Source organism: Danio rerio, chromosome 7 (genome assembly GCF_052040795.2).
Source record: "Danio rerio strain M-AB ecotype USA chromosome 7, GRCz13ab, whole genome shotgun sequence".
Classification (NCBI taxonomy): Eukaryota; Metazoa; Chordata; class Actinopteri; order Cypriniformes; family Danionidae; genus Danio; species Danio rerio.
The window spans coordinates 19,621,635-19,647,745 of NC_141027.1; the positions used below are offsets into that span (position 1 = coordinate 19,621,635).

Consider the following 26,111-nt stretch of genomic DNA (forward strand, 5'->3'; position numbering starts at 1 on the left):
ATCAATCGACTGCAATCGTCTCGAGAGCACGAGCTTGGAAGAAGAAACTGACAGAGACCATATGACTGTGAGCTCACACGGCCAAATAACATGATCTGCCCGCTGACTTCAACTGTGACCACGACAATGAACGATAAATAAAGCATCAGTACAAACTGCATCCTGATGCCAGTTCAGCACCTGGAAAGGAAAGGTAGGTTCAGGCAAAACCATTTTCTCCTCAGCTATCATGACGCCTTTTTAGGGAACATTTAAGATATTTATAACACTTTTAAACACACAAGGTGTCATTATAAAATGCATATTGTGTAGTTACAGGTTTTACATGGGTAATATTTAAACTTGCTGTACTTAATTATCATATCAATGTAAAGCTTTACTATGCTTTTCCTTAGCTCTCATGACGCCTTTTCAGGGGAAATGTGAGATATTTATAACACTTTTAAACACTCAATGTCTCATTATAAAATGCATATTGTGTAGTTACAAGTTTTACATGGGTAATACTTAAGCTTGCTGTACTCAATTATCATATCAATGTAAAGCTTTACTATACTTTTCTGTATTTGGTAATAAATTGGAAGTAGTTTCTGTACTGTTCTGTACAACACTGTAAAAATGGTTGGGTTTCACACAGTTCCTTCATGTTGTCTCAACACAAATCCATTAAGTTAACCTAATTGTTTTTATAAATTTAAGTAGAATAAGCAAAAAACAAATAAATTGTCTAAAAAAACCTAAAGAATGAACAAGCAACAAAAAAAAAATATTTTATGAATATATAATGAACTGATAAATATACATTTTCTTAATTGCATGCTTTATACAACAAGGCTTTGGCGGCTTAGGCTGTAACCTTGAGTGATTTTGTTTTATAGTTGTTTTTTTGAGCGCTTATCAGCATGTCCTGAACCTTGCTCTCCGGTCCCTAAAGATTTTGCATTGGTGTGGCTTTTAATTATCACGTGCAGTAATTTGCTTCTGTCCACCCACTCATCTCAGCTCTTTAATCATCCTTTTATCTCTTTTTGTCTTTCCCGCATGTAACTTTCTTCACCTGTGATAAGGTGTTCCTATTACAGAGGGCATTTAGACAGATCTGTGAGAAATGTCAATTAGGAACCATTCAGTCTAAGAAATTATGTAATTCAGTGTAGGGTCTGATATTGACAATCCCAACATTAGGTTATTTTATTTAATTAAATGTTAAGGGATAGCTGTAACGAAAAAGAAAAAATACTAACTATTTACTCACCCTTGTGCAGTTTCAAACCTTTATTATGCTTTAAAAACATTTCTAATTCCTTAGAAGAGGTCATTTTTAAAGAAATGTTTTAAAGAAAGCTAAAAACCTGTAACCACTGACTTAATGTAGCGAGAAAAATAGTCAATGGTTACAGGATCCAGCTTTCTAAAAAATACCTTCTTTTGTGTTTAACAGAAGAAAGCCAAACAGGTTTGGAACAAGTGACGGGTGAGTGAATGCAAGAATTAAAAAGTTCACCATTTTCAGCTACCTTGAGAATAAAGATATACAGTTACCAGTTTTAACCTTTTCAGATTTCAGGATGCTTCATGAAAATGAACTCTGATCTGTTGGTAGTTAATTTGAATAGGTGTTAATGCTGCCATCTAAACTCTGGGCCAAACCTGTGAAAGTTGGGTAAACTGGTGTGGCCGTGGTGCAGCAAGTACCAAAGTCATGTAAACAAACCAAAAAAAAAAAAAAGACAATGTTACAAGATGTGATCCTAAACACAATCTTTTACCCCATTTAACACTGTAAAGAAAATCCTGTGTTGTTTTAACTAGGTGTTGGGTTAAATATGAACAAACCCAAAGTTGGGTTAATTTTTACTATTCAATTTTCATGACACTTTTTAACCCAGCTGTTGTGTTTATCCATATTTTACCTCACACTATTACACAGAATCTTTTAGAGGGTGATTTTTTTCAGCTTTAGGTTTTGTCTTGACTGTGTGAATGATATAAGCAGACCAGGACTGGACTAAATTCACACTACCTGACATAAGTCTTGTCGCCTATCCAAGTTTGAGAAACAAATAATAACTTGACTTCTAGTTGATCATTTGGGATCAGAAGTGGCCTATATGAAAGGCAAAGACCTCTAGATTCCGTGTATTTTACCAAAATAAAATATGACCATGTTTTAATTTTTAATGAATTAACTTTGCTTAGACAAAAGTCTTATTACATAACATAAATAATTTACAGTGTAGAATATAAATTCATGGTGCAGTGGAAAAAGAATTAATATTATGTATGACTCCCATGAGCTCAATAATCCAATCCCCAATCCTGGAGCACCTTGACCTTCTTTGCTTTCAGGAACTTTGATGTGGAGGCTGAAGTCTGAGAAGGAGCGCTATCCTGCTGAAGAATTTGCCCTCCCCTGTGGTTTGTAATGTAATGTACAGCACAAATGTCTTGATAACTCAGGCGGTTGATGTTGCCATCCACTCTGCAGATCATCCCATACTAAATGTAACCCCAAACCATGATTTTTCCCTCACCAAACTTGACTGATGAGAAAAAGGTCTGTGGAAATCTTGGGTCCATGCCAGTTCCAGTAGGTCTTCTGCAGATGATTGGGATGCAGTTCAACAGATGATTCATCTAAAAAATTGACCTTCTAACACTTATCCAAATCATCAACTAGAAGTCAAGTTATTGTTTGTTGCTCTTACAACTGGGATTGACGACAAGACATTCATCAGGTAGTGTAGGAGAACCAAACTACTTGTAATTTGTATTAGTTAACTAATGCCCAAAATCATGCTTTGTCAGTATACAGTTTTGCACGGTCAGCATCAGTGACTCTCAACTTTGATCTTCAAATATGCAAGCTGTCAGTTCACTGCATTTTTCATTTCATCATGTGAAGATGTTTCACAGCTTGTGCTCTTGAGCGGAGCTCTTTTGAGTCCATTGAACCTTAAGGAGCATGTGACAGATCAGCATGCTGACACACCATACTAAAAAAAGAGAGAAAGAGCGGGAGACAAAAGAAGAGAGCTGAATCTTGATGTATCAAAAACCCCTCCACTTGGTCTTGGTTGAGTTGAGCAGAGCTGGATCAATGTCCACGTCAGGGATGGTGATTGAGTAAGCTGCTGGCTAAGACACACAATCCTGACTCACGCAGTAAGGAATATGAGCAATGCAGACCTCTTTCTGTGTTTGCACACCTTTAAAAAGCCATTTGCTGTGACGTCTAATGGATCAGTAATAGCCATGTGTACGTCTGAGAAGCAAGAGTGTGTATGTGAGCTCTTTATGATCGCCCTGTTTCTTTGGAGATTATTATATGTGTGTACCTGTGTGTGTGTGTGTGTGTGTGTGTGTGTGTGTGTGTGTGTGTGTGTGTGTGTGTGTGTGTGTGTGTGTGTGTGTGTGTGTGTGTGTGTGTGTGTGAGAGAGAGAGTATAAATACTGAACACTCTTCTTCTATCTTCCCCAGATGTCACCTAAAGATCTCAAGAACTAGCTGGAAACTTTTTGGATTTTCCTGAAACTCTTGTAATTAACTGTGAAACTGCTTTAGACAGTGTTTTTTGGTACCATCCCATATATTTAAAAAACAATGGCGTCCTACAGCCCTACGCCTGCAGAGGAGGCATCCCCTGAGGTGTCGAACGGAAACCTGAAGGCCAGCAGCTCCCAGGAGTCCATGAAACTGAAAAAAGAAATATCTTTGCTCAATGGCGTGTGTCTGATTGTGGGAAACATGATTGGCTCTGGGATTTTCGTCTCACCCAAGGGCGTGCTGATGTATAGCGGCTCCTACGGGTTATCGCTGGTAGTGTGGACAATTGGTGGGATCTTCTCTGTGTTTGGGGCTCTCTGTTATGCTGAGCTCGGGACCACCATCACCAAGTCTGGCGCCAGCTACGCCTACATCCTAGAGGCCTTTGGAGGCTTTTTGGCGTTCATCCGTCTATGGACTTCTCTGCTGATCATCGAGCCCACCAGCCAGGCTGTGATAGCCATCACTTTCTCCAACTACATGGTTCAGCCCATCTTCCCCACCTGTATAGCACCCTACGTGGCCAATCGTCTGCTGGCCGCTGCCTGCATCTGTGAGTTGGATGTATTGTTCTTTGGGAACATCAGTAGAAAATAATAGTTTAGCCAGAATCACCATTTCAAACACATTTTTCAAACTTGTCTTGCATCTCTAGAACACAAGGTTCAAAAGTTTGGGATCAGTAAGATCTCTGGACACACTTTACAATTAGGCTTCATTAGTTAATATATTCACTAACATGAATTAATTATGAACAATACTTACAATACAGCATTTATTTATTAAAGTTCAACATTTACTAATGCCTTAGTAACATCCAAATTAATGATTGTTAATACTAGTAAATGCACCATGAGTTAATGTGAACTAACAATGAGCAACTGTGTTTTCATTAACTAACATGAACAAACACTGTGATAAATGTATTGTTCATTGTTTGTTCATGTTAGTAAATGTATTTATTAACATTAACTAATACACTTATTATTGCAAAATGTTACTAGATTCTTTTAAACATTTTTATTCACCAATGATGGATTAAAGGAAAAGTTCACTCAAAACTGAAAATTGTATCATAACAATTGATAATTATAAAGTTTACTCACTCTGCCATTGTTCCAAACCTTTTTAAATTTCTTTATTTTGTTGAAACACAAAATAAATATTTGGATTCTGGTTTCCAACATCCTTTGGAATATTTTCTTTTGTGTTCAACTCATAAAGGTTTGGTACTACTTCAAGTTAATATTGTAGTAAGTAAATGTTTATTTTAGGTGAACTATAACTTTAAATTGATCAATGATAGTCTCATATAAAGTTACCAAGCCTTTCTATTTCAAATATTCTATTTCATAATTGGACATTTTATGCATCAAAAAAGTATGAACAGCACAAAAAAGTATGTTTGCAGCACAGTTTCTTTTCCAAACATTTATAATGTTTCCTGAGCACCAAATCGGCTTATTACAATGATTTCTGAAATGTGATACTGAAGACTGGAGTTATAATCTCAGAAATAAATAACTGTCTTAAATATATTCTGATAGAAAACAGTTATTTTAAATTGTTATAAAATTTTATAAAATTGCATTTTTTTATTTAAAAATGCAGCCTTGGTAAGCATGCAAAATATTACAAACATTTCTGGTCCCACTTTATATTATGGCCTAAGTTACTATGTATTTAGTTTAATCATTTAATTAAGTACACGTTTTAACATTGAACTTATATATTTTTTTAATTATGTGCATGTGTCTACATCTGCAACATATTTCTTTAATAACATTTATAATTACTAATTGGGCTGCATGGTGGTTCAGTAAGTAGCACGTTCGCCTCACAGAAAAAAGGTCACTAGTTCGAGCCTCGGCTGGGTCAGTTGGCGTTTCTGTGTGGAGTTTGCATGTTCTCCCTGTGTTCGCATGGGTTTCCACCGGGTGCTCCGGTTCCCCTCACAAGTCCAAAGACATGCGCTATAGGTGAATTGGGTATAGGCTAATTTGTCCGTAGTGTATGTGTGTGAATGAGTGTGTATGGATGCTTTCCAGTGATGGGTTGTAGCTGGAAATGCATCCTCTGAGTAAAACATATGCTCGATAAGTTCATTCTGCTGTGGCGACCCCAGATTAATAAAGCAGAAAAGAAAAGGAATGAATGAATTACTATTGACCATCCCTTACACCTTAGCACTCTTAAACCTAACAAAACCTACAAACCTACAATATAAGTCTCTAACATTATCTGTATCCACCATAATAATAGTGTTATGCAATACAATATGAACACAATAAGTACTCGTTATACTTCATTTTAATGTAAATACATATTATAAAGGCCACTTAACAGGAAGTGGGATCAAATTTTGAAACCCTTATTGACGTCAATGTTTGAAGAGTTTTAATATGAAGGGCTTTACCATTCTGAAATGACTGTCATACAATAGATTGTAATATAATACACAAATAGACTTCTTCAATAGAAGCTTTTGCCATTTGGAATCTTGACAATATTCATCATTTTTTCCTTACCCAGCAAACAATTGTGTGTTTAATAGACATCTAATACACATCTGCACTTACACTAAAACAAGGCTAAACTTGGGCTGTCAGTGAAAATCTAATAGATCTAGTCTAATGATAGCCCAAAACTAGACTAGTGATCAAATATATACACTTTATATGTATAGTCATACTTTTCTGTTCATTTGATGAATAGACTAGTTTTGGCCTATTCTTAGACATCTATTAGATTTTCACTGACAGCCCAAATTTAGCCTTGTTTTAGCCAAGACGACTATGTTTAGACATTTATTATACATCTTTTAGACATCTTTTAAAAACAAAAATGCTTGCTTATTGCAGTGTTGACACAAGGGTGTGTAAACAATGCCTGTTTGTTTTACCATTTTGGGGATATTAATTAATTTCCAAAGGTTAGTTGTTTCTGAATCTACTGTATGTTGAATGATTTGATAACACTTCAGTTGTCAACAATGTGTGCAGAGTGAAGGAACTTTCAGCAGGAAGTGGGTAATAGGTAGGGGGTTAGCATTGCACGAAACAACAGCTACACATTAAGACATTGCATAAACATTGCTTATTCTGCATAGGATTTGCATAAAAAAGTTTAGTGCATAAAAATATAGTATCAACACATTGCTTTAATGTAAGGGGGGAAAGTGAGAGAGCCATTATGACATTATGTGCAACAATGAAAGTAGTTGATGTTGAATGGAAAAAGGAAGAAGAAAAGAATGCGTCAGAGAAGTGCTGCTGATGTCAAGAGCAGCGTTCACGTGATTCGTCTAGTTCAGCACAGACATGCACGAAAGCAGAAAAAGTGCAAACTCTTACAGAAAGTCGCAACTGAACTGGCAGTTCTTCAAACGACCCAGTGTTTTGAAATCTGTGAAAATGCTGTACATTTTTCCACACAATACCGTAATCTCGATCAGTAGTTTTCAACCCTGGAATGCTTGTAAAGCAGCATAATAGTTTAATGAGCTACCACAAAATGTATATGCACAGCTAGTGTTTTCCAGCCAATGATAAGCTTCCTGTGAAAGCTTAATGCGACTATTTTCAATTTCATAACATTCCTTTTACGGCATCGATGTTGTAATGTAATTACAATACATTCAGTTAAATAGACTTCAGCATTCATTAAGTTGTTCAAGCGTAAAATGAGATGAAACACCGTGTAACTGATAGCACTGTCAGTACCAGGAAAATATGAAATCTATAAAATATATCTGGTCATAATTCAGAGACATGGCCGGGCAAAATAGAATTTAATGAAGTGCTTCTACCGATCTAAGACCCACTTTATGTTGTATATTAGGCAGTGAAGATCACTGATTTTTAAAGAAATCAGAACTAAACTTTATTGATTTTATAATGGAAAGAAAGTTCACCAGAAGAGCTAAGGCTGGCTGGCTGAAATTAAAAGTCCATGTTCATATATCCAATGTGTTAATAAAGTTACTTTTGATAGTAGTAGATTACAATATTTAAGATTGTGGGATATGCATAAATCCATGGCCCAATCCAGAATGTACTATTGCTGTATTGTGAACTTCAATTGTCAATGTAATGAATATCTGTTAAGACGAAAAGACCATAGGGTGCAATATTCATAACTTCCCTGAATGCACAGGACATCAACATGCTTCATATTGACATTGTATATTTTGTTTGGAAATGAAAACCGGGTTGACGTCAGAACCCAACATCAGGCTGACGTTAATGTCCAACCTAAAAATCAACCTAAAATCAACCAAATATCAACGTCTAATCACGTTACACCTTGACGTTGTGAGGATGTTTCCACTATGACATCTATCATACGTTGGATTTTGGTCACTCTACAACAAAACCTAAAATCAACCAAATGTCAATGTAATTTGACATCTTTATTGGACGCTTAGATGCTGGCTAGACATTTAATTGTGGTCACCTGGCGTCATAATCTATATCTAACTTAATATTAACATCTTATGATGTTGTGTGCCTGCTGGGTTAAGTTTAGTGCCCTATTTACTATTCAGCAATTCATCCATGATCAAAGCTTCATGCAGATTTCTAACCAATTGTCTAAGCCCCATTATGCTACGATATACTTACGCTTACTGTATGTTAGTGAAAGACTGCAAGGGCTTAGATTGCTATGGAATTATATTTGTACGAATAACTTGACTTGATATAAATGAATGGAAATTATCCATAAAACATCAAAAATGCATTGAAAAATTGGAAAAGAAGTAAAATAATCTAAAAATGGAAAAAACTGAGCGCAGTCACAAAAACGAAACATGCAAAATCTCAGTAACCAATCAGAGTAGAGCGCTGTTAAGCCTGCACCCTCAGAGGTTTGTACCAAAATAGATATAAAGAACAAAACCTGTTGAATCGCATTCACAAATGATGTCTTGCGGAAACAAGTCTTTGAAAATCCTTACAAAGAACAAAGCATATTGGGAGAGCATGTCACATTTTTGCAACTCGGTTCATTGTTTCATTTTCAGATTATTTTTTATTATCTTTTGCAATGTTTTCTGGAGAGGCTACATTCATTTATATGAGGCTACGTTAATTTATAATGGCACAAATATAATTTCATAGATTATAATTTTAGAATTGTCACTTAAGGCATGATTAAGATAACATTTTGAAGCCATCTAATCAAACACATCTTTAGATTATTAGCAAACATTACGTCCAAATCTTCAAACTGATTGTGAGCCAAGTATGTCAGAATTCATACTATATGAGTTTATGTATTCATAAGAAGAAGAGCTACAACTTATTTTCCAGCAAGCATTTTTTTTTTAGTTTAACAGACATCTATTGTTGATGTATTTGCTAAAACAAGGTGAAATTTGGGCTGTTAAATATACATGAATGAATGACTACACTTAAAGTCTGTCTAATCTCTTTATTTTGGGACTATTGTTAGATGTCTTTTTTATTTTCAGAAAAAGATCAAATTTGACCTTGTTTATAGCAATACGTCTATGTTTTAATGTCTATTAGATGTCTATTAAAACACATACTTGCTTGGTGAGTTTGCAGTTTGCATTTAATAGATAATTTACTAAGCAATGAGGCCACAGTAATATCACAGCAGATCTAGTATGTTAAAATAACATTAATATGTTGGTGCAATAGCCTAGTATTTAGCACGCTATTAAATGGTGCACTTCAGAGCGTCCCGAGTTCAAATCCCAACTCAAGGACATTTCCCGACCCTACTAGCATTTCATCTCTCTCCTACTTTGCTTCCTGTCGGATTACTGTCCTATCTAATAATAAAGGCCAAGAAATAACATTAATATTTTATATACATTTTACACATTTATACATACCTTTTAAACACCTGCAATATTATAATTACAAAGTAGTACCTACTGAATGAGTGACTCGGGCAAAGACTTTAAGACTGTATTATTGTATAATAACTACTTTTGTGCCAGATAAAAATGAAAATTTGTCTATCGTAAACGCATTACACCCGCAAATCTAAATGAGGTTAATGGATTGCAACACACACCTGCACGCTTCACTGAAAGATAAGAAAGCACTACAGGAAACTTGCTGATTTCTTGAAGGTAAAGTCCTCTCGTTTAACAATCTTTCCCTTATGACTAATAGCTAATAACAGCTTAGTGTAGCATAGAGTCAAAGGACACAAAGAGAGAGAGAGATCTCACTTCTACAGTCATGCAGCACATGGAGTGACTCTTTGAATCAATGTATTTCCTCACAAAGTCAATGTGTATTTAAAGACTAAGTTCGACTCAAAATGAAAACGCTGTCATTGTTTACTCACTCTCATGTCATACAAAACCTGTATGACTTACTTTTTTCTGATCGAATTTGAAAATGATGGGTAGCGCTGTCGCCTCACAGCAAGAAGGTTGCTGGTTTGAGTTCTGACTGGGTCAGTTGGCATTTCTGTGTGGAGTTTGCATGTTCTCCCCGTGTTTGTGTGGGTTTCCTCCGGGTTATCAGTCCAAAGACATGCGGTAAAGGTAAATTGGATAAGCTTAATTGTCTGTAGTGCATGTGTGTGAATGAATGTGTATGGGTGTTTGATAGTGCTGGGTTGCAGCTATAAGGGCATCTGTTGCGTAAAATGTGCTGGATAAGTTGGCAGTTCATTCCGCTGTGGCGACCCCTGGTTAATAAATGGATTAAGCCAAAAAGAAAATGATTGATTAATTCATTTAAGTTTTTAGTTACAATACTCCCAAAATAATTCCACATAAATCCACAGATTCTTTACAAAATTTTGATCATTTCTAAATGAATTAACCCTTTAATCATGCTAAATCTTATTTGAAATAAAATGAACTGAATTAATCGTATGCTAACGTGCTCCACTAAACTTATCAATCACTGTTGTTGGAGCTACACAGAAGTGACTTTTTGTGGTTAGGCAGAATTCCTTCATTCATTCATTTTCCTTTGGTTTAGTCCCTTTTTTATCAGGGGTCGCCACAGCGGAATGAACCGCCAACTATTCCAGCATATGTTTTATGCAGCAGATGCCCTTCCAGCCACAACCCAGTATTGGGAAACAACAATACACTCTCACATTCACACACACTTTCATACACTACGGCCAACTTAATTCATCCAATTTACTTATAGCTCATGTGTTTGGACTGTGGGGGAAACTGAAACACTTGAAGGAAACCTATTTGAACATTCAAACTCTTCATAGAAATGCCAACTGGCTCATCCAGACTTGAACTTGTGACCTTTTAGTTGTGAGGCGACAGTGCTAACCACTGAGCCATCATGTTGCTTAGGCAGTATGTCCTCCTCTATGAGTGAAAGTGGACAGGGTTATATTGCCATTGCTTACTCATCATAAAGGAAAAGACAACTATAAAGGAATGAGACCTGTGTGCTAAATTCCCTCTATGAGCAATGAGACTGTAGATTACAAACGGGTGTGCGAGCAGTTTATGAACTTATGGGAACAATGATAGCGGCCATAACAGATAAGATGAAGTCATATATAGTGAGGCTACATTCAGAAATGTGAGCCCAGCTAAAGGGCACAGGAGGGGGTTGTGTGTGAGAGAACTGTATCACTTATATTTATTTTTTTTCAGTTGTTTAATGGGTCAGAATGTGAGAGTATCTTGTAAAAGTTGGTCATGTGACTCATTATTACTTCCTCTTTGGAGTAAAGTCAGCATGACACAAACTAACCACTCTGACTCTTGGTTTCACTTCAGTTTACACGGATTTAGCTTCTTGTGAATGCACCATCGATATTTATTCACAATACAAATTTCTTTCATTTGGAAATCTGTTTAAACATTCAAACTAAAACACATACTACTATTTATTTCATGCTATTAGTGCACGTGTCACAGTCCAAAGACATTTGCTTGGTAAATTGGGTAAACTAAATTGGCCATAGTGTATAAGTGCGAATGTGAGAGTGTATGGGTGTTTTCCAGTACTGAGTTTGTGGCCGTATGGGCATCTGCTGTGTAAAACATATGCTGCAATGTTTGGCGGTTCATTCTGCTGTGGCAACCCCTGATAAATAAGGGACTAAGCCGAAGGAAAATTAATGAATAGTAAATATGTCTTTCATATTATATACTACCATTAACTACTTGTATTTATTCAACTACAATTGTTTATTCTTTAGGCAGTAGTACCTTTTTAAAGATACCTGTACATATTAATTAGATTTCATTGATTAGTTCTCATTGCTATTATCTGGTACTTATTTATCATTAGATAATTGCATTTATTACATAAACACTAGTATATAATAAGTATTCGTTAGTCACAAATGCTATGTATTCATTAAATACTAGTACTTACTGATTAGCTCAGAGTAGTTATTTGTTAGGTACTAGTACTTAGTTATGGGACACTAGCATCTTTTGTAATTAGTGGTCAACATTTCTTTAGTGGTAAACATTACTATAATGTTATAATTAGTATGAATGGCCATACTCCAGTTAACTGATAAACGGATTTTACTATCTAATGATTAATTATTAGTATTACAGTTATTAGTACCTGATAAAAAACTACTACTAAAAAGATTGTACTTTATCGCAAATGAAATACAGACTAATCAAAACTGAATATAGGTGAATGACATGTTCACAGTTCAGTTCATTCAACTTTACAACCCAGGCTTATACTGAAAACGTAGCCCCATATACATTTCTGGAGAGCTCTAAATACGTCCCTGGAGGAACGTTTTTTTTTGCAGTTTTTGTTTTTGTGAATCTACCAGAGGCCACTGTGTACGCTTTTTGAGATCTCAAATTTCTCTCTCGAGTGCGATTTGTGCCTGCTGTTCTTGCATAAATCCTCCAGAGGGTCCTGTCGACTGACTGACGGACCAACCGACCAATCTCTCCACCCACCCCCTTTTTTGAGCCCAACCGATAGTGTTTTAAAAAGCACAGATTGACCAGCAGGACCACCCTGTTATTTACTTGTTTATTTTATTTCTTGGCTTTTTTTGTCCTTTGTGCTTTCTGGAACCGTTCCTTGTCAGACTCGAATCTCATCATTACGGACAACTCCTCTCTACATCTCAAGTTCATTGACATACGTTGCGAGCCACTGGACAAATTGGAAACAGCAGGAAAGCCGTCCACATGGATTTAATTGGTCAACTGGTAGAGCGAAAAGGAACAACGTCACACCGCCCTGTAGCTTTCGTTTTAAAGACATAATTTGCGATCTCCAGAAAGGTATATAGGGGTACGTTTTCAGAATGATCATATGTTGCAGTTTTATAAAATTTTACATTTACCCTGTGAGTTAGTCAATATTAAAATAAGAACTTATATTAAAAAAAGAAGGCGGCACGGTGGCTCATTGGTTAGCACTGTCGCTTCACAGCAAGAAGGTCACTGGTTCAAGTTTTGACTGGGCCAGTAGGTGTCTCAGTGTGGAGTTTGCATGTTATCCCCATGTTAGCATGGGTTTCCTCTGGATGCGCCAGTTTCCCATATAGTCCAAAGATATGCATTTTAAGTGAATTGGGTAAGCTAAATTGTTCATTGTGTTTGAGTGAGTGTGCAAATGAATGTGTATGGGGGTTTTCCAATACTGGGTTGCGGCTGGAAGGGCATCCACTGTGTAAAACATGCTGAAATAGTTAGCGGTACATGGTGACCTCTTAAATAGAGACTAAGCCAAAGGAAAATGAATGAATGAATGAATTAAAAAAGTACTAGTACCTGTTTAGTACGCACTAGTATCTAATATTAAAATTTAATAAAAAGGCAATGGTGGAATAAGTACTATTATATAATAAATAAACACTAGTATCTAATGAATGGGTTCAAAGAAGTATCTACAAAAATGTATCTTTTAAAAAGAGCTAATAAATAACTAGTATCTAATAAAACAAATATTCTAGTAGCTGAAACTAGATTCTAGTTCTGTTTTCAGATTAAATGGCACAGTGGCGTGCCAAAAAATTCACAGCACAGGTGTTTACAGCTGGATTTTCAGAAATGACAGAAAAAGTGCCCCGCTCACGCACGCAAACTTTAGTGCTGCCCTAAGCTCTTTCACTCCTTGCAAAACAACCAGCAGGAGTGCTGGAGTCAGCAGCCCTGCTTCCTCAAGCCGGGAAGACTACCTTACAAAAGACACACACACATGATCACACAGACAGACACACACGCACATACATACACACTGTATCTGAACCTCCCACACAAATCAAGACATTCCAGGGTCAAAACAAACTGACCTTTTAAGATCATTGATCCTCTTGGAAAACAGGGGAAGACTGTATCCATTTCATGTTATTGCACCGATGTTTTGACTAGACTCTCAGGAGCACCCTTAAAGTGACAGTCCAACCAAAAAAATTAAACATCTGCTTTATTTGATTATCCTCATGTCATTCCAATTATGTATGATTTAATACTTTAATTCTACAGTGGAACACAAAGAAAGATATTTGAAAGAATGTTGCCACAATTGAGTTCTGCAATGGTTGTCAATGGAGGCTGAAACTGTTTGATTATCAACACCCTTTAAAGAGATCATATTTTGTTATCATGCATACAGGCTTGAAATGACCGAGATGTCTGTAAATAATGACAGAGCAGTACAAACACTGTGCTCTGTGAACATTACCTGAGACATTGTGTGTTTGTTCTGTAGGTTTGCTGACCTTTGTGAACTGTGCTTATGTGAAGTATGGGACGCGCGTTCAGGACTTCTTCACCTACGTAAAGGTTGTCGCCCTCATCGCTGTCATCATCACTGGCCTGGTCAAGATATTCCAGGGTAAAGACATTATGGAGGACTTTTAGAATGTTATATGCTAATAATTACTGTTTTCAGGTCTGTACTATCCTCTTATATATAAGAGCTGCTGCGACCATCGCATTTAACTATGGTCTCATTCACTCACATTTATTTTTAGCCCTTCAAAACAGCCTGTTGTCCTGACTGATGTTGCAAACTGGTTTGAAATGTATATGTATTGTGATAAACATACTGGTTCGTATTGCAAGTGGTTTGGGCATTTATTGCCATTTACTTTATAAGACAAAATAACTTTATTATCACCATTAAAATTGGGAAAATGTACAATTGAAGTTAGAATTATTAGCCCTCCTTTGATTTTTTTTCTTTTAAAAAATTTCCCAAATGATGTTAATCAGAGCAAGGAAATTTTCGCAGTATGTCTAATAATATTTTTTCTTCTGGATAAAGTCTTATTTGCTTTATTTCAGCTAGAATAACAGCAGCTTTTAATTTTTTATGAACCATTTTAAGGTCAAAATGATTAGCCCCTTTAAGTTATATATATTTTCGATAGTCTACAGAACAAACCATCGTTATACAATAACTTGCCTAATTACCCTAACCTACCTAGTTAACCTAATTAGCCTAGTTAAGCCTTTAAATGTCACTTTAAGCTGTAGAGAAAATCAGCTAAAAAAAGATTTTAAAAAATCTGTTATTATGAATGAAATATTAACACTATTGTGTTTAGATTTAGAAATGTGTGGGAAAAAACATTCTCTCTGTTAAACAAAAATTGGGGGAAAAATAAACAGGGGGTTTAATAATTTAGGGGGACTTATAATTCTGACTTTATCTGTATGCATACACATGCTTGTATTAGTGGTTTTATGAGGACTCTGCATTGGCATAATTACTTTTATACAGTAAGTAACGGTTAGTACCTCAACCCTACCATTAAACCCTATATTTACAGGAAACGTGGCAATTTTTTTAATGTAAAATTTCCACATTAATTATGATTTTGAAGTGTTTTGTATTACAAGGACATCAAACATGTCCTCATTAAACCACTATAATAGCGTACAACTACGTCCTACCCATGTCATGATACAAAAACTTCTTGTAAACCCCCAAAAATAGTACAAACACACACACACAAACATACACACACACGCACACACACACACAGATTCTGCCAATTTTTATGGTGTATGAGTACATGCCTGATGTCCTTGTAATTCAAAATGTTTCAAAATCTACTTAACATGAACTTTTGACATTCAAAATTGGTTTCCTGTGAGGGTTGGGGTAGGGCCATATAATGAGCATTTCTACTGTATAAAATACATTATGCTAATGGAGAGTCCTCATAAACAACTATTATCAATGTCTGGTGTGCATCTGTAAAATATATTCTGATTTTGTGTGTTTGTTCCAGGTTACACCCAGAATTTTGAGGGCTTGTTCTCAGATTCTTCTCATGATCCTGGCGATGTTGCACTGGCTTTATATTCTGCTCTTTTCTCCTACTCTGGATGGGACACTCTCAACTTTGTCACTGAGGAGATCAAAAACCCAGAGAGGTAATCAATCAATCAATCAATCAATCAATCAATCAATCAATCAATCAATCAATCAATCAATCAATCAACCAACCAACCAATCAATCAATCAATCAATCAATCCATCCATCCATCCATCCATCCATCTGTATGTCTGCAAAAGAAGAGGATATAGCTGGCTTTATTTGTTTTAAAGGCCTTCATCTTCATTGCACATCTAATTGAACACATCAAACCCGTGATTGGATCATGTGTGGTTTTGTGGTATGATCATGTGACTCCTTAAACTTTTTCTCTCAAATTATCCCTGCACTTCTCCATTTGTGTGTCTGGGTAGAAATAACCTCTACTGCTGAAGAAAGACTAGAAAGAGATTGTTTGAAACATATAATTACAAAAATATATAATCACATATTTTATACGATCTCTCCTCCTCAAGGCCATTTAAAAATATCTGTTGACTCATGTGGATATATTTAAGTGTACTGTGCTATCATAAAAGACAAAAAAATAATGCTTTGTTTTGAATTTCTTCTTCTTTTTAAAAACAAATAATAAAGGCTGACCACTAGCAGTAGCCTAGTCATGTAGATATGGTAGCCAATCATCTCATAGTAAATTTTGATGAACAAAATTACCGTCCAATCATATCTATATATTAGGATCCACAGTATGCGGCGTTAGAGGAGGTAAATGTGAATAGGATTTACAATAGTTATCCTTCCAAACATATATCTAAACCATGAGTGAACACTGTGATGGTGTTAGAAATCAAATAGTAGACAGATTAAGAAAACAGTGTGTAAACAACGTCACATAATGGTAGAAAAAAATATTTCAATTTGAGTGTTTGTATGCACTATATACATTATTGATTCATTTTCTTTCGGCTTAATCACTGATTTATCAGTGGTGCGACAGCTCTCATTTACAGAAGCCATTTATATGTATATCTATATACCACTAAACAGAAATATCACAGGGTTTATCAGGCCCTCAGATTTAGTCAATCATTGTGAGCTCTATCAAATTTTACCAGCATTTTGTCGTATAGCTCTCTTCAAAAATGTCGTGTTTAATGGTAAACATGCTGAAGATCATGCTGGGTCAATTCATAAAGTGATATATTTTTATCATGTTCTCAAGAAAAGTTCTTTGCATCAATTCAAAAGGTCAACTTGGTCTTTCTAGCTAGCATCAGCATGGTATATTATATGACTGATAATGCATGCTGCTGCCCTCTGGTGGTTGTTTTTTCAGAAATCTCCCTCTGGCCATTGCAATCTCTATGCCCATTGTCACAGTGATCTACATTCTTACCAATCTGGCATACTATACAATCCTGCCCATCCCTGCCATCCTGGACAGTGACGCTGTGGCTGTGGTGAGTAATGAACACTTTAACCATGCTGGGAGATAAATATTTAAAGGAAAAAGAGAGAGAAATACAATCACAACAACATATTCCACCTTTTCAAAAGTTTGGGTGTCTGTGAAACGTCTCTCATGCACAGCAAAGCTGTATTTATTTGATGAAAATGCAGTAAAACCGTATTATTGTGAAGTTGTTTTACATTTTAAATTGATGGTTTTCTATATTATGAAATATCATGACATCAAAGTTGTATTTTCTGCATCATTACAGCATCACTCTACTCAATAATATGCAGATTTGCTGCTCAAGAAACATTTCTTATTATTATCAGTGTTGTTGAAGGGATAGTTAACCAAAGAATGAAATATCTGTCATAGATTACTCACACTTCATATATTCTCAACCTATCCGTATTTCTTTTTTTCTGTTGAACATAATAGAAGATATTTGAAAAAATGTTGATTGCTGGCGGCCATTGACTTCCCTTAGTAATTTTTCCCAGCTATAAAAATCAATGCCAGCAAACAGCATTCTTCAAAATATCTTTTATTGTTTGAACAGAAGAAAGTAACTCATAAAGGTTTAAAACCACATGAGGGGGGGGGTAAATGATGAGGTACTTTACATTTTTGGATGAACTATTCCTTTTAATAGTTTTGTCAAATGTTTCTGGAAAATGTATACATCTTTTCAGAATTCAAACAATATTTCATTTAATAAACAAATCATTTAAACTATTACATATGGCCTACAGCTTTAAAAAATATAACTTGTAGTGTATATTGCAAAAATGTTCACGTGTTATTTATTCTAGTTAATAGTCTAACTGAAGTCTTAATTCACAGACATTTGCAGACCAGGTATTTGGCTATTTGAACTGGACAATACCGGTTGCTGTGGCCTTCTCCTGTTTTGGAGGATTAAACGCATCAATAGTGGCTGCTTCAAGGTAAGCCATTTCTATTCCTAACATTTGTAACATAGACACTTCCATTAGACCTGTTTGCACCAGGCGTTTATTGATCGAATTGTAAATAACAGGTGTAAAACATTTTGAGCTTTCTACTTTCAACCACTTGTAGCGGTAGATTTAGAGTTGAAACTTTCCATCTGAAAATGCAAGATTGATCTAAACTTGAAAAGATTTACAAAGTATAATGTAATATGGTTAGAAATTTTGACATTTAGAGTCTGTTTTATTTTGCTAGCACACATTAATAATATTAATAATATATTATGTAAAAAGGAATTTAAACTGTTAATATAACCAACTTCTAATGGTAAAACTTTAATTTATTACCTTTTTTATAATCACACTTTATAAAAAACAGTCATAAACACTTTGATTGACATTTTCCATTTTCCATTTGTACCTATCATCAGAGGTGGAAAGCTCCACCCATTAGTGACAATCTCTCACTCATTAGCATAGGACGTTAGTCTTGTTTTTGAATCTGCCACTATGCTGACACACAGGCATTTATAGCTCCGCCCTTGTTTGAAAAAAAAAAAAACAATTTAAATTTTAATTTAAAGCAATGGTCACCAAAATGGCACAATTTGGATCACGACTGTTTAACATTTTGGTCACCATTAGTTTGCTGTGAGTGAAAGATCCACCCCCTAATCAATATTCCATTATACTCCAATAATACATCACCACACTGAAATAAAAGTATGCAGCAACTTCTGGTTCACACAGACTTTAAACTAAAAAAGTTACATAATAATAGCACTGGTAATTACTTTTAAACACTAGTATCTACTACATTCTTAAACTTATGTGTTGACATCTAGTGCTTATACTTAAGCTAATAATTTTGGCTGAACTGAAAAAACTGCTTTTAAATGTAATTCTGTTTTTCTTATTTATTAGATACTACTCATTCATTAGAGGCTGTCGGAAGAGGGAAAATCTGCTTTTTTGTTGCTTTTTTTCTCAGTTAATAAATATTTACAGTTAAGTTATCACAAAAAAATAGACTTAAGTTATCCATAACTTATTTGGTTAGTGTTCTGGGTGAAATAATCAGTTTATGAGTTACCAGTACTCTTTTTCATCAATCAAAGTTTTTGATGAGTTGAACTGACTAACTTTTATTTAGTGATTTCACTGTTAGATTCCCTTCCTTAAAAAACAGAATATGTATGTCAGAATTATTAGCCCCCTTTGATTTTTTTCCTTTTTAAACATTTCCAGAATTATATATATATATATATATATATATATATATATATATATATATATATATATATATATATATATATATATATATATATATATATATATATATATATTAGGGCTATCAAAATGTGTGTGTTCACAATTGTCACATCTCAAGATTACAATTCATAAATATCCATCAAAATATTCAAAAACCCCTAGAACGATGTTATATAGTTTGCTGACTAGTGTACTTTTAACTTCTGACACGAACTGTGTTGTGTCATTATGTCTTTATACTAAAGTCTTTATACCCTCTCTTCTAAAAAGTCAGGAAAGTGGCTAAGAAACGTGTATCTGTCATTTATTTACTTGTGAACTGCTGATCAACCCAAATGCATCTCAACACCATCTCTAAACAGAATCATCGTGTCCTCTGATTCGCTACATCATTCCCCAGAATGCCTCATTTTCCTTCTGAACTCCAGCCCAACTCATTTCTCCTCTTCACATGTCTTCCACTCAGGCTGTTCTTCGTGGGCTCCAGAGAGGGGCATCTTCCAGACTACCTGTGCATGATCCACATCACCCGCTTCACCCCCATCCCTGCCCTGCTCTTCAATGTCAGTCCTCCTCATCAGCTCTATTCATCTTATTAACATTCATGCATCTATGTTTTGGTTGAGCCCTAAAGATTGTGCATCATGTCTATTAATGTACACTACCTGCCAAGAAGTCCTTTTTCATATTAAGCTGCATTTATCTAGACAAAAACACAGTAAAATATGTTTTACAATTAAAAAATAATAATAATTTAATCAAATAGTAGATAGAATTAAATCCACTACAGGGTTTTAAAGCTGAAGTTTCTTCATCATTACTCCAATCTTCAGGGTCATGTGATCCTTTAGAAGAAATCATTACAATATGATGATCTGATTCTCCAGAAACATTCATTGTTGGTATTATTATTATTATTATTATCAGTGTTAAAATGACAGTTTGGCTGCTTCATGTTTTTTGTGGTTAGCACTGTCATCTCATAGCAAGTAGGTCGCTGATTCGAGTCCTGGCTGTGTCAGTTGGCATTTCTGTGTGGAGTTTGCATGTTCTCTCAGTGTTCACATGGGTTTCCTCCGGGTGCTCCAGTTTCCCCCACAGTCCAAAGACATGCGCTATAGGGGAATTGGATGAACTTAAATTGGCCTTAGTGTATGAGTGTGTGTATGAATGAGTGTGTATGGGTGTTTCCTAGTACTGGGATGTGGCTGAAAGGGCATCCGCGGCGTGAAATATTTGCTGGAATAGTTGGTGGTTCATTCCACTGTGGTGACTCCTGATAAATAACGAACTAAGCCAAAGGAAAATAAATGATAATTATAGGAATCATAACTAATCAATAATAATTCATCAGAATAAAATAGCCAATCAGCATTTTCAATTTCCGAAGGATGTTGTGACACTGCAGACTGGCGTAATGATGGAGAAATTAAAGCTTTGAAACTCAATGATAAAAATAGTTTCAAATCGTAATAACATTTAATAACTGTAACGCTTCTACTGTGTTTTTGATTAAATAAATGCAGCTTTAATAATCAGAATAGACTTATAGACAAACATTTAAAAATCTCACTGATCCCAAACATCTGACTCTGACAGGGGGCCATGGCTCTGGTGTATCTGTGTGTGGAGGACGTCTTTAAACTCATCAACTACTACAGCTTCAGCTACTGGTTCTTTGTGGGCCTGTCTATCCTGGGACAGCTGTACCTGCGCTGGAAACAACCTGAAAGACCACGACCACTGAAGGTAATATGATTAAAGCATCATAAAACATATGCATTTTCACAGGAGGATGTTTTGTAGGAAGCGTTTTCTAAGAATTTGAACATTTAAAGGTAATTTACATTTCGAACTGTGTGCTTTCGAAAGCACAATATGTCAGACTTTTATATCAAAATATACAAACTACTAGAACAGTGTTATACATTTTGCTGACTAATGTACGTGCATTATCCCAAATCTTTTTGAAGAATTAGTACAGAGAAATAAGCTATTTTAACTAGTGATTGTGAGTGTGACTGCACAGAGCAGCATAATAAAATAATCTCAAAATGTATTTACTATGATAAAACCAAGCTGCTTCCTCTCCACACGGTCACGAGCAGATAAACCGGAAGCGGTGGACAAAAAGCATCTTCGTCAGCAATTGCTTAAATTTCACTTCAGCTTTCAGCATTACTGTCCTTCATACCTTGTTAATAAGCTTTTTATACTCTAGTTCACAGGTCCTGGAGGGCCGCAGCTCTGCACAGTTTAGTTTCAACCCTGCTTCAACAGACTTACCTGTAGGTTTCAAACAAGCCTAAAGGACTCAATTAGTTTGATCAGGTGTGTTTAATTAGGGTTAAAGCTAAACTGTGGCCCTCCAGGAACTGGATTTGACACCTGTGCTGTAGTTCATTCATAATAGTTTTTCGTTTTCACCCATAGTCCTCTAGGAAGTAATGAAGACCACAACTTCCATGAGTTGACACTCATTCACAGCGTCATCAAATTACACCTTTGTTTGTTTTGAATATGCGCCATCTAGCATGTATATTAGGTGTTGTGCCTTTAAAGCAAACTAAACCATCATTTTGACTATAAAACACTTTACAAATGTGAGTAAACTCACTGCATTAAACTCTGTGTAAAATCAATATTTGCAATAATGATTTTGCTAGCTCACATTGTTATAAGATGAATAATTAATCTGTAAATGTTAATCCACTGAAAATAAATGTTTTGGTAATCTTTACTCAAAGTCTGACCATTTGCTTCCATGTTTAAAGTGGTGATCCTTTCTTAGCTGACTTCACATTGATGCTTCATCCGCAATATGTATAATTACGCCCCTTTTATCGTTGGTTTGCTATGAGGGAATGAGGCTCAAATAAAGCCTGTCCAGTTGGAAGTACATCTAAATCAAGGGTGCACAAAATTGGTTCTGGAGGGCGAGTGTCCTGCAGATTTAAGCTCCAACTTGTGTCAACACATCTGCAGGGATGTTTCTAGAAAGCCTAGTAAAGCCACAGTCACACTAGAGTTTAAGCATGCAAAATGTTGTCATATGCGGTTGCGAGAAGGGGCGGGGCTAAACAAGATGATTAGACATTAAAAAATAAAATCAAGTGATTGCTCCATAGTTTAAATTTTTGTACAGAGCGGTCATATTTTGATCTTCTATTGGTCTCACGCAGTCACATGATGTAATTCCAAAGGTCAGAGTTCACCAAGCTTGAACTTTACAATGCAGTGAACTGCATTGTCACACAAGCTTGCATTTCTGGTCTGTGGCATTCGCATGCGTATGAATGGAAGTCTATGGGGTGAAAAGAGCAGTGTGACCGCGGCTTTAGAGCTTGTTTAGCTAGCCCATGTGTGTCTGATTGAGGTTGGAATTATACTTTGCAGGATCTTCAGAGTCCAGCGTCCAAAATTGCCTACTACTTAGTAGGTACTGCATTTGAATTTAAATGTACTACTCGGCTGTTAGATAAGTATGTTCTACACAGTATGAATGTCACTATTATGAATGGAACTCAGACATACAACCTCCGCCATTTTGTCATTATCACATGACCTACCTGCGTCAGTTGCATCGCTTCACTCCTATTCATAAGTTCTCTGATTGTGCATCATGGGATTGTGTAGAGTTCATCTGCTGCACACTTCAGAATCTCACCGGAAGTAGTAGATCAACCGGGTATTCTGTTTTTCGAATTCTGTGAATTCAGACATACTACTCGGCTCGTGTAACCCCACCGGTCCTACACTACCCAACCCACTCCGAGCTGGTATCAAACCAGCGACCTTCACAATGGGAGTCGGTTGCTCTAACAAGGAGGCCAAAGACCATGACCTCTAGCATCTGTCACAAGAGCACCTTTAGAGGTCAGAGGAGTGAGGTTCACCTGCACAGCACTTACTAGCTGACCTCCGTTACACTCGCATACTGATTTTAGCGTACTATATAATATGGAAGTATGCAATTTTGAATGCAGCCCAGGATTGAGTTTGGGCAGCCCTGATCTGCATACTGAAATAAAAGTCTTCCCATTCAATGAGGACATTAATTCTTCAAGCTGATTTTACTCAAAAAAAAAAAAAAAAAAAGTAAATTCATTTTCATAATCATGCCCATAGTTCATTATTAATGATAAGGCAATGGGCTTCCTCACTGTTTTAGGTCTGCTTATCACTTTTTACAGTGTACACAAAACAGGAAGTCCATAAAATAAGTCAACAAGCTATAATCAAAAAGCTATAATTAAGAGATAAAAATGAGTATGAGTTGTGAGCTATAAATGTAGAATTACAGTATTTGAACTTTTTGTCATCACAATTCTGAAGGTAAAAAAATGGTAGAATTATGCAGGGGAAAAAACCCTGAATTGTGGGAAATACTGTAAACTCAAAAAAACAAAAACAAAGTCACTTTCTGACAGAAAACATGCAAACTCAGCTCAGACTGCTCTGAGTTATTGTGAGGGGAAAAATTGAACTGTTAGATAAAAAGTTGCTATAACCTTTATGTTTTTAATCTGTATCAGAAATGGCTTTTCATAGCAATAATACATTTAATTTATTTATAACATGCATTTCTAAAATCCAAAGCAAACAACACCAAAACTCCATGGAAATCTCCATTATTTGTCAGTTTAGCACAGACAGACGTATACTTTACAAATAAACTATGACCTCCATCCTTTTCTCATTGGTCTACTCATGAAATCGGAACACCTACATTTTAGAAGGCTATCAGACAGCAAATAAAAACAGAAAGGGGAGGAGATAACAAAGCAACACCCCCGACACATGACATGATTTATGAGGTGGTTAAAACAGTTGATAACCTCTCACATCCTGCCTTTTTTTCTCCCTCTCAGCTCAGCCTGTTCTTCCCGATTATATTCTGCCTGTGCACAGTATTTCTAGTGGTGGTACCTTTATACAGCGACACCATCAACTCATTAATCGGTATTGGCATTGCTTTATCTGGAGTGCCCGTCTACTTCCTGTGCTGCCATCTACCTGCCACAAGAAGACCGATGTGGCTCCGCAAGTTCATTGGTGAGTTATTTAACATTTGTTAAAATTCACAGAGCTCTAACTGACCCTAATACGCATTTATTTGAATTCTCTGTTGACCAGCATCCTCAGGCGTACTCATTCAGAAAGTGTGCTTCTGTGTTCTTACTGAGATGGACAAGGAGGAGGAAAAAACAGAGTAGATGACTGTGGAAAAATAAACGGTGTTATTTGTGGAGGACTCGAGTTGATATTCAAAAACAAAAGCTGCTGACGGGATTAGCATTGGTTTTTACACTGGTTTATCTTTTCAGGTTGATTAGTGGCAAAACAAGTCCTTTATATTTATGATATTTATATTTTAAATAAAGGCTGCATTTTGATCAGTTTCATTCTGGTTTGATGGTTAACTTTAAAGCAGCTCTTTATATACAGAAAAACTACCTTTGGGTTGTTGTAAGGATTGGTGAGATGTGGTATGATAGCACTAATAACACAGGGATAGTAATACACTTTAATGTTGCACATTAACTAAGCATGAATTGAGATGATTGTACACTGAAAGTCTAATATAACACCTTGTTGTATTTTTGTGGGGACAGTAACTGCCGCTACAGTATGTCGTATTGTATGTTTCAGGTTCGTATCTGACTATCTAAAGCAGTATTTTCCATGTTTCTCTTTAGTAAAGACTCGAATGACAAAGGCAGTGTTACTGTGGATTTGTGATATGTTGAAGACAAAAAATAAAGGACAAACTATGCAAACCTGTGTTTAAGTCAAATTTCATTATTTTTATTCATGTGCTTTATATGAGGTGCATTTGTGCCTGTTTAAAGGTGCTGTATGTACGTTTTTTGACTCTTCTAAAGCATAAAAATACCATAATATATTTGTAGACATTTAAGAAACATGCTAAGTGAACATTGTTCTTTATCTGAAAAACAGTGCTGAAGTCAGATATTCTACTTTGAAAATGTGCGTTACTTGCCGGATCTGCTGTCTTTGTTTTGGTTATTTTAACCCGCCCACTGCCTGTTTAGCCAATTATATTTCCACACCCAGGGTTGCCTTAATAAAAGCCGCGTATTCGATTTATTCAGTCATGAAGTCTCACAAAGTATGTGTTCACAACTGAAACGTGAAAAGGCTACATTAACCCTGTGTCCTAACACACCACATGATGAGATAAGATGCATTTTTTTCTATTTGCAACATGACAGAAATTGAAATACAGCCATTCAGAAGCACAGAAAAGTGCACTTACTGCACTCCAATGAAACGGTAGGATATATAATACCATTATTACATATTAAACCTCTTTAACATTATTAAATGAACATGATGAATCACTGATATGTGTTGGTTTGCATTATTAAGTTCTCAAGATCAATTTCAAATAGTTTATTTTATTTTTAAGATGTGAGGTGAACATCTGCTGCTGCTTTCAGTAGTATTGCAATAAATATCATGTAAAATGGCATTGAAACTCACATTATTAGCATTTAACACTGAATAAAGAACATGAGGTGTACCTGAGGTGATCATTGTAATTTATCTTCTTGTTCTGTTTCTAAATTATAAATTTCAGGCGTTGGTTGGAACAAAAATTTATATGGAAAAT

At 35.7% G+C, this 26,111-nt stretch overlaps 1 protein-coding gene across 10 annotated transcripts; it reads left to right on the forward strand.

Moving 5' to 3' along the window:
• slc7a7 (solute carrier family 7 member 7) lies at window positions 1-25,254 on the forward strand. Of its 10 annotated transcripts, XM_087259970.1 has the most exons (11): window positions 811-2,050; window positions 2,689-3,376; window positions 3,438-4,100; window positions 14,221-14,346; window positions 15,752-15,896; window positions 17,136-17,259; window positions 18,096-18,199; window positions 19,941-20,037; window positions 21,074-21,223; window positions 24,346-24,529; window positions 24,611-25,254. In XM_087259970.1, the coding sequence occupies exons 3-11, from the start codon at window positions 3,605-3,607 to the stop codon at window positions 24,688-24,690; spliced, it is 1,506 nt and encodes a 501-aa protein (XP_087116096.1). In that variant the 5' UTR covers window positions 811-2,050; window positions 2,689-3,376; window positions 3,438-3,604; the 3' UTR covers window positions 24,691-25,254.
• Window positions 25,255-26,111: the final 857 nt, after the last annotated feature.

Excerpts from the sequence above, each read along its gene's own strand:
- slc7a7 (XM_087259970.1), top strand. The coding sequence starts at position 3,605 with ATGGCGTCCTACAGCCCTACGCCTGCAGAGGAGGCATCCCCTGAGGTG. Across the intron at positions 15,897-17,135 it reads GAGATCAAAAACCCAGAGAG|AAATCTCCCTCTGGCCATTG; the intron begins GTAATCAATCAA and ends TTGTTTTTTCAG. Across the intron at positions 21,224-24,345 it reads AAAGACCACGACCACTGAAG|CTCAGCCTGTTCTTCCCGAT; the intron begins GTAATATGATTA and ends TCTCCCTCTCAG.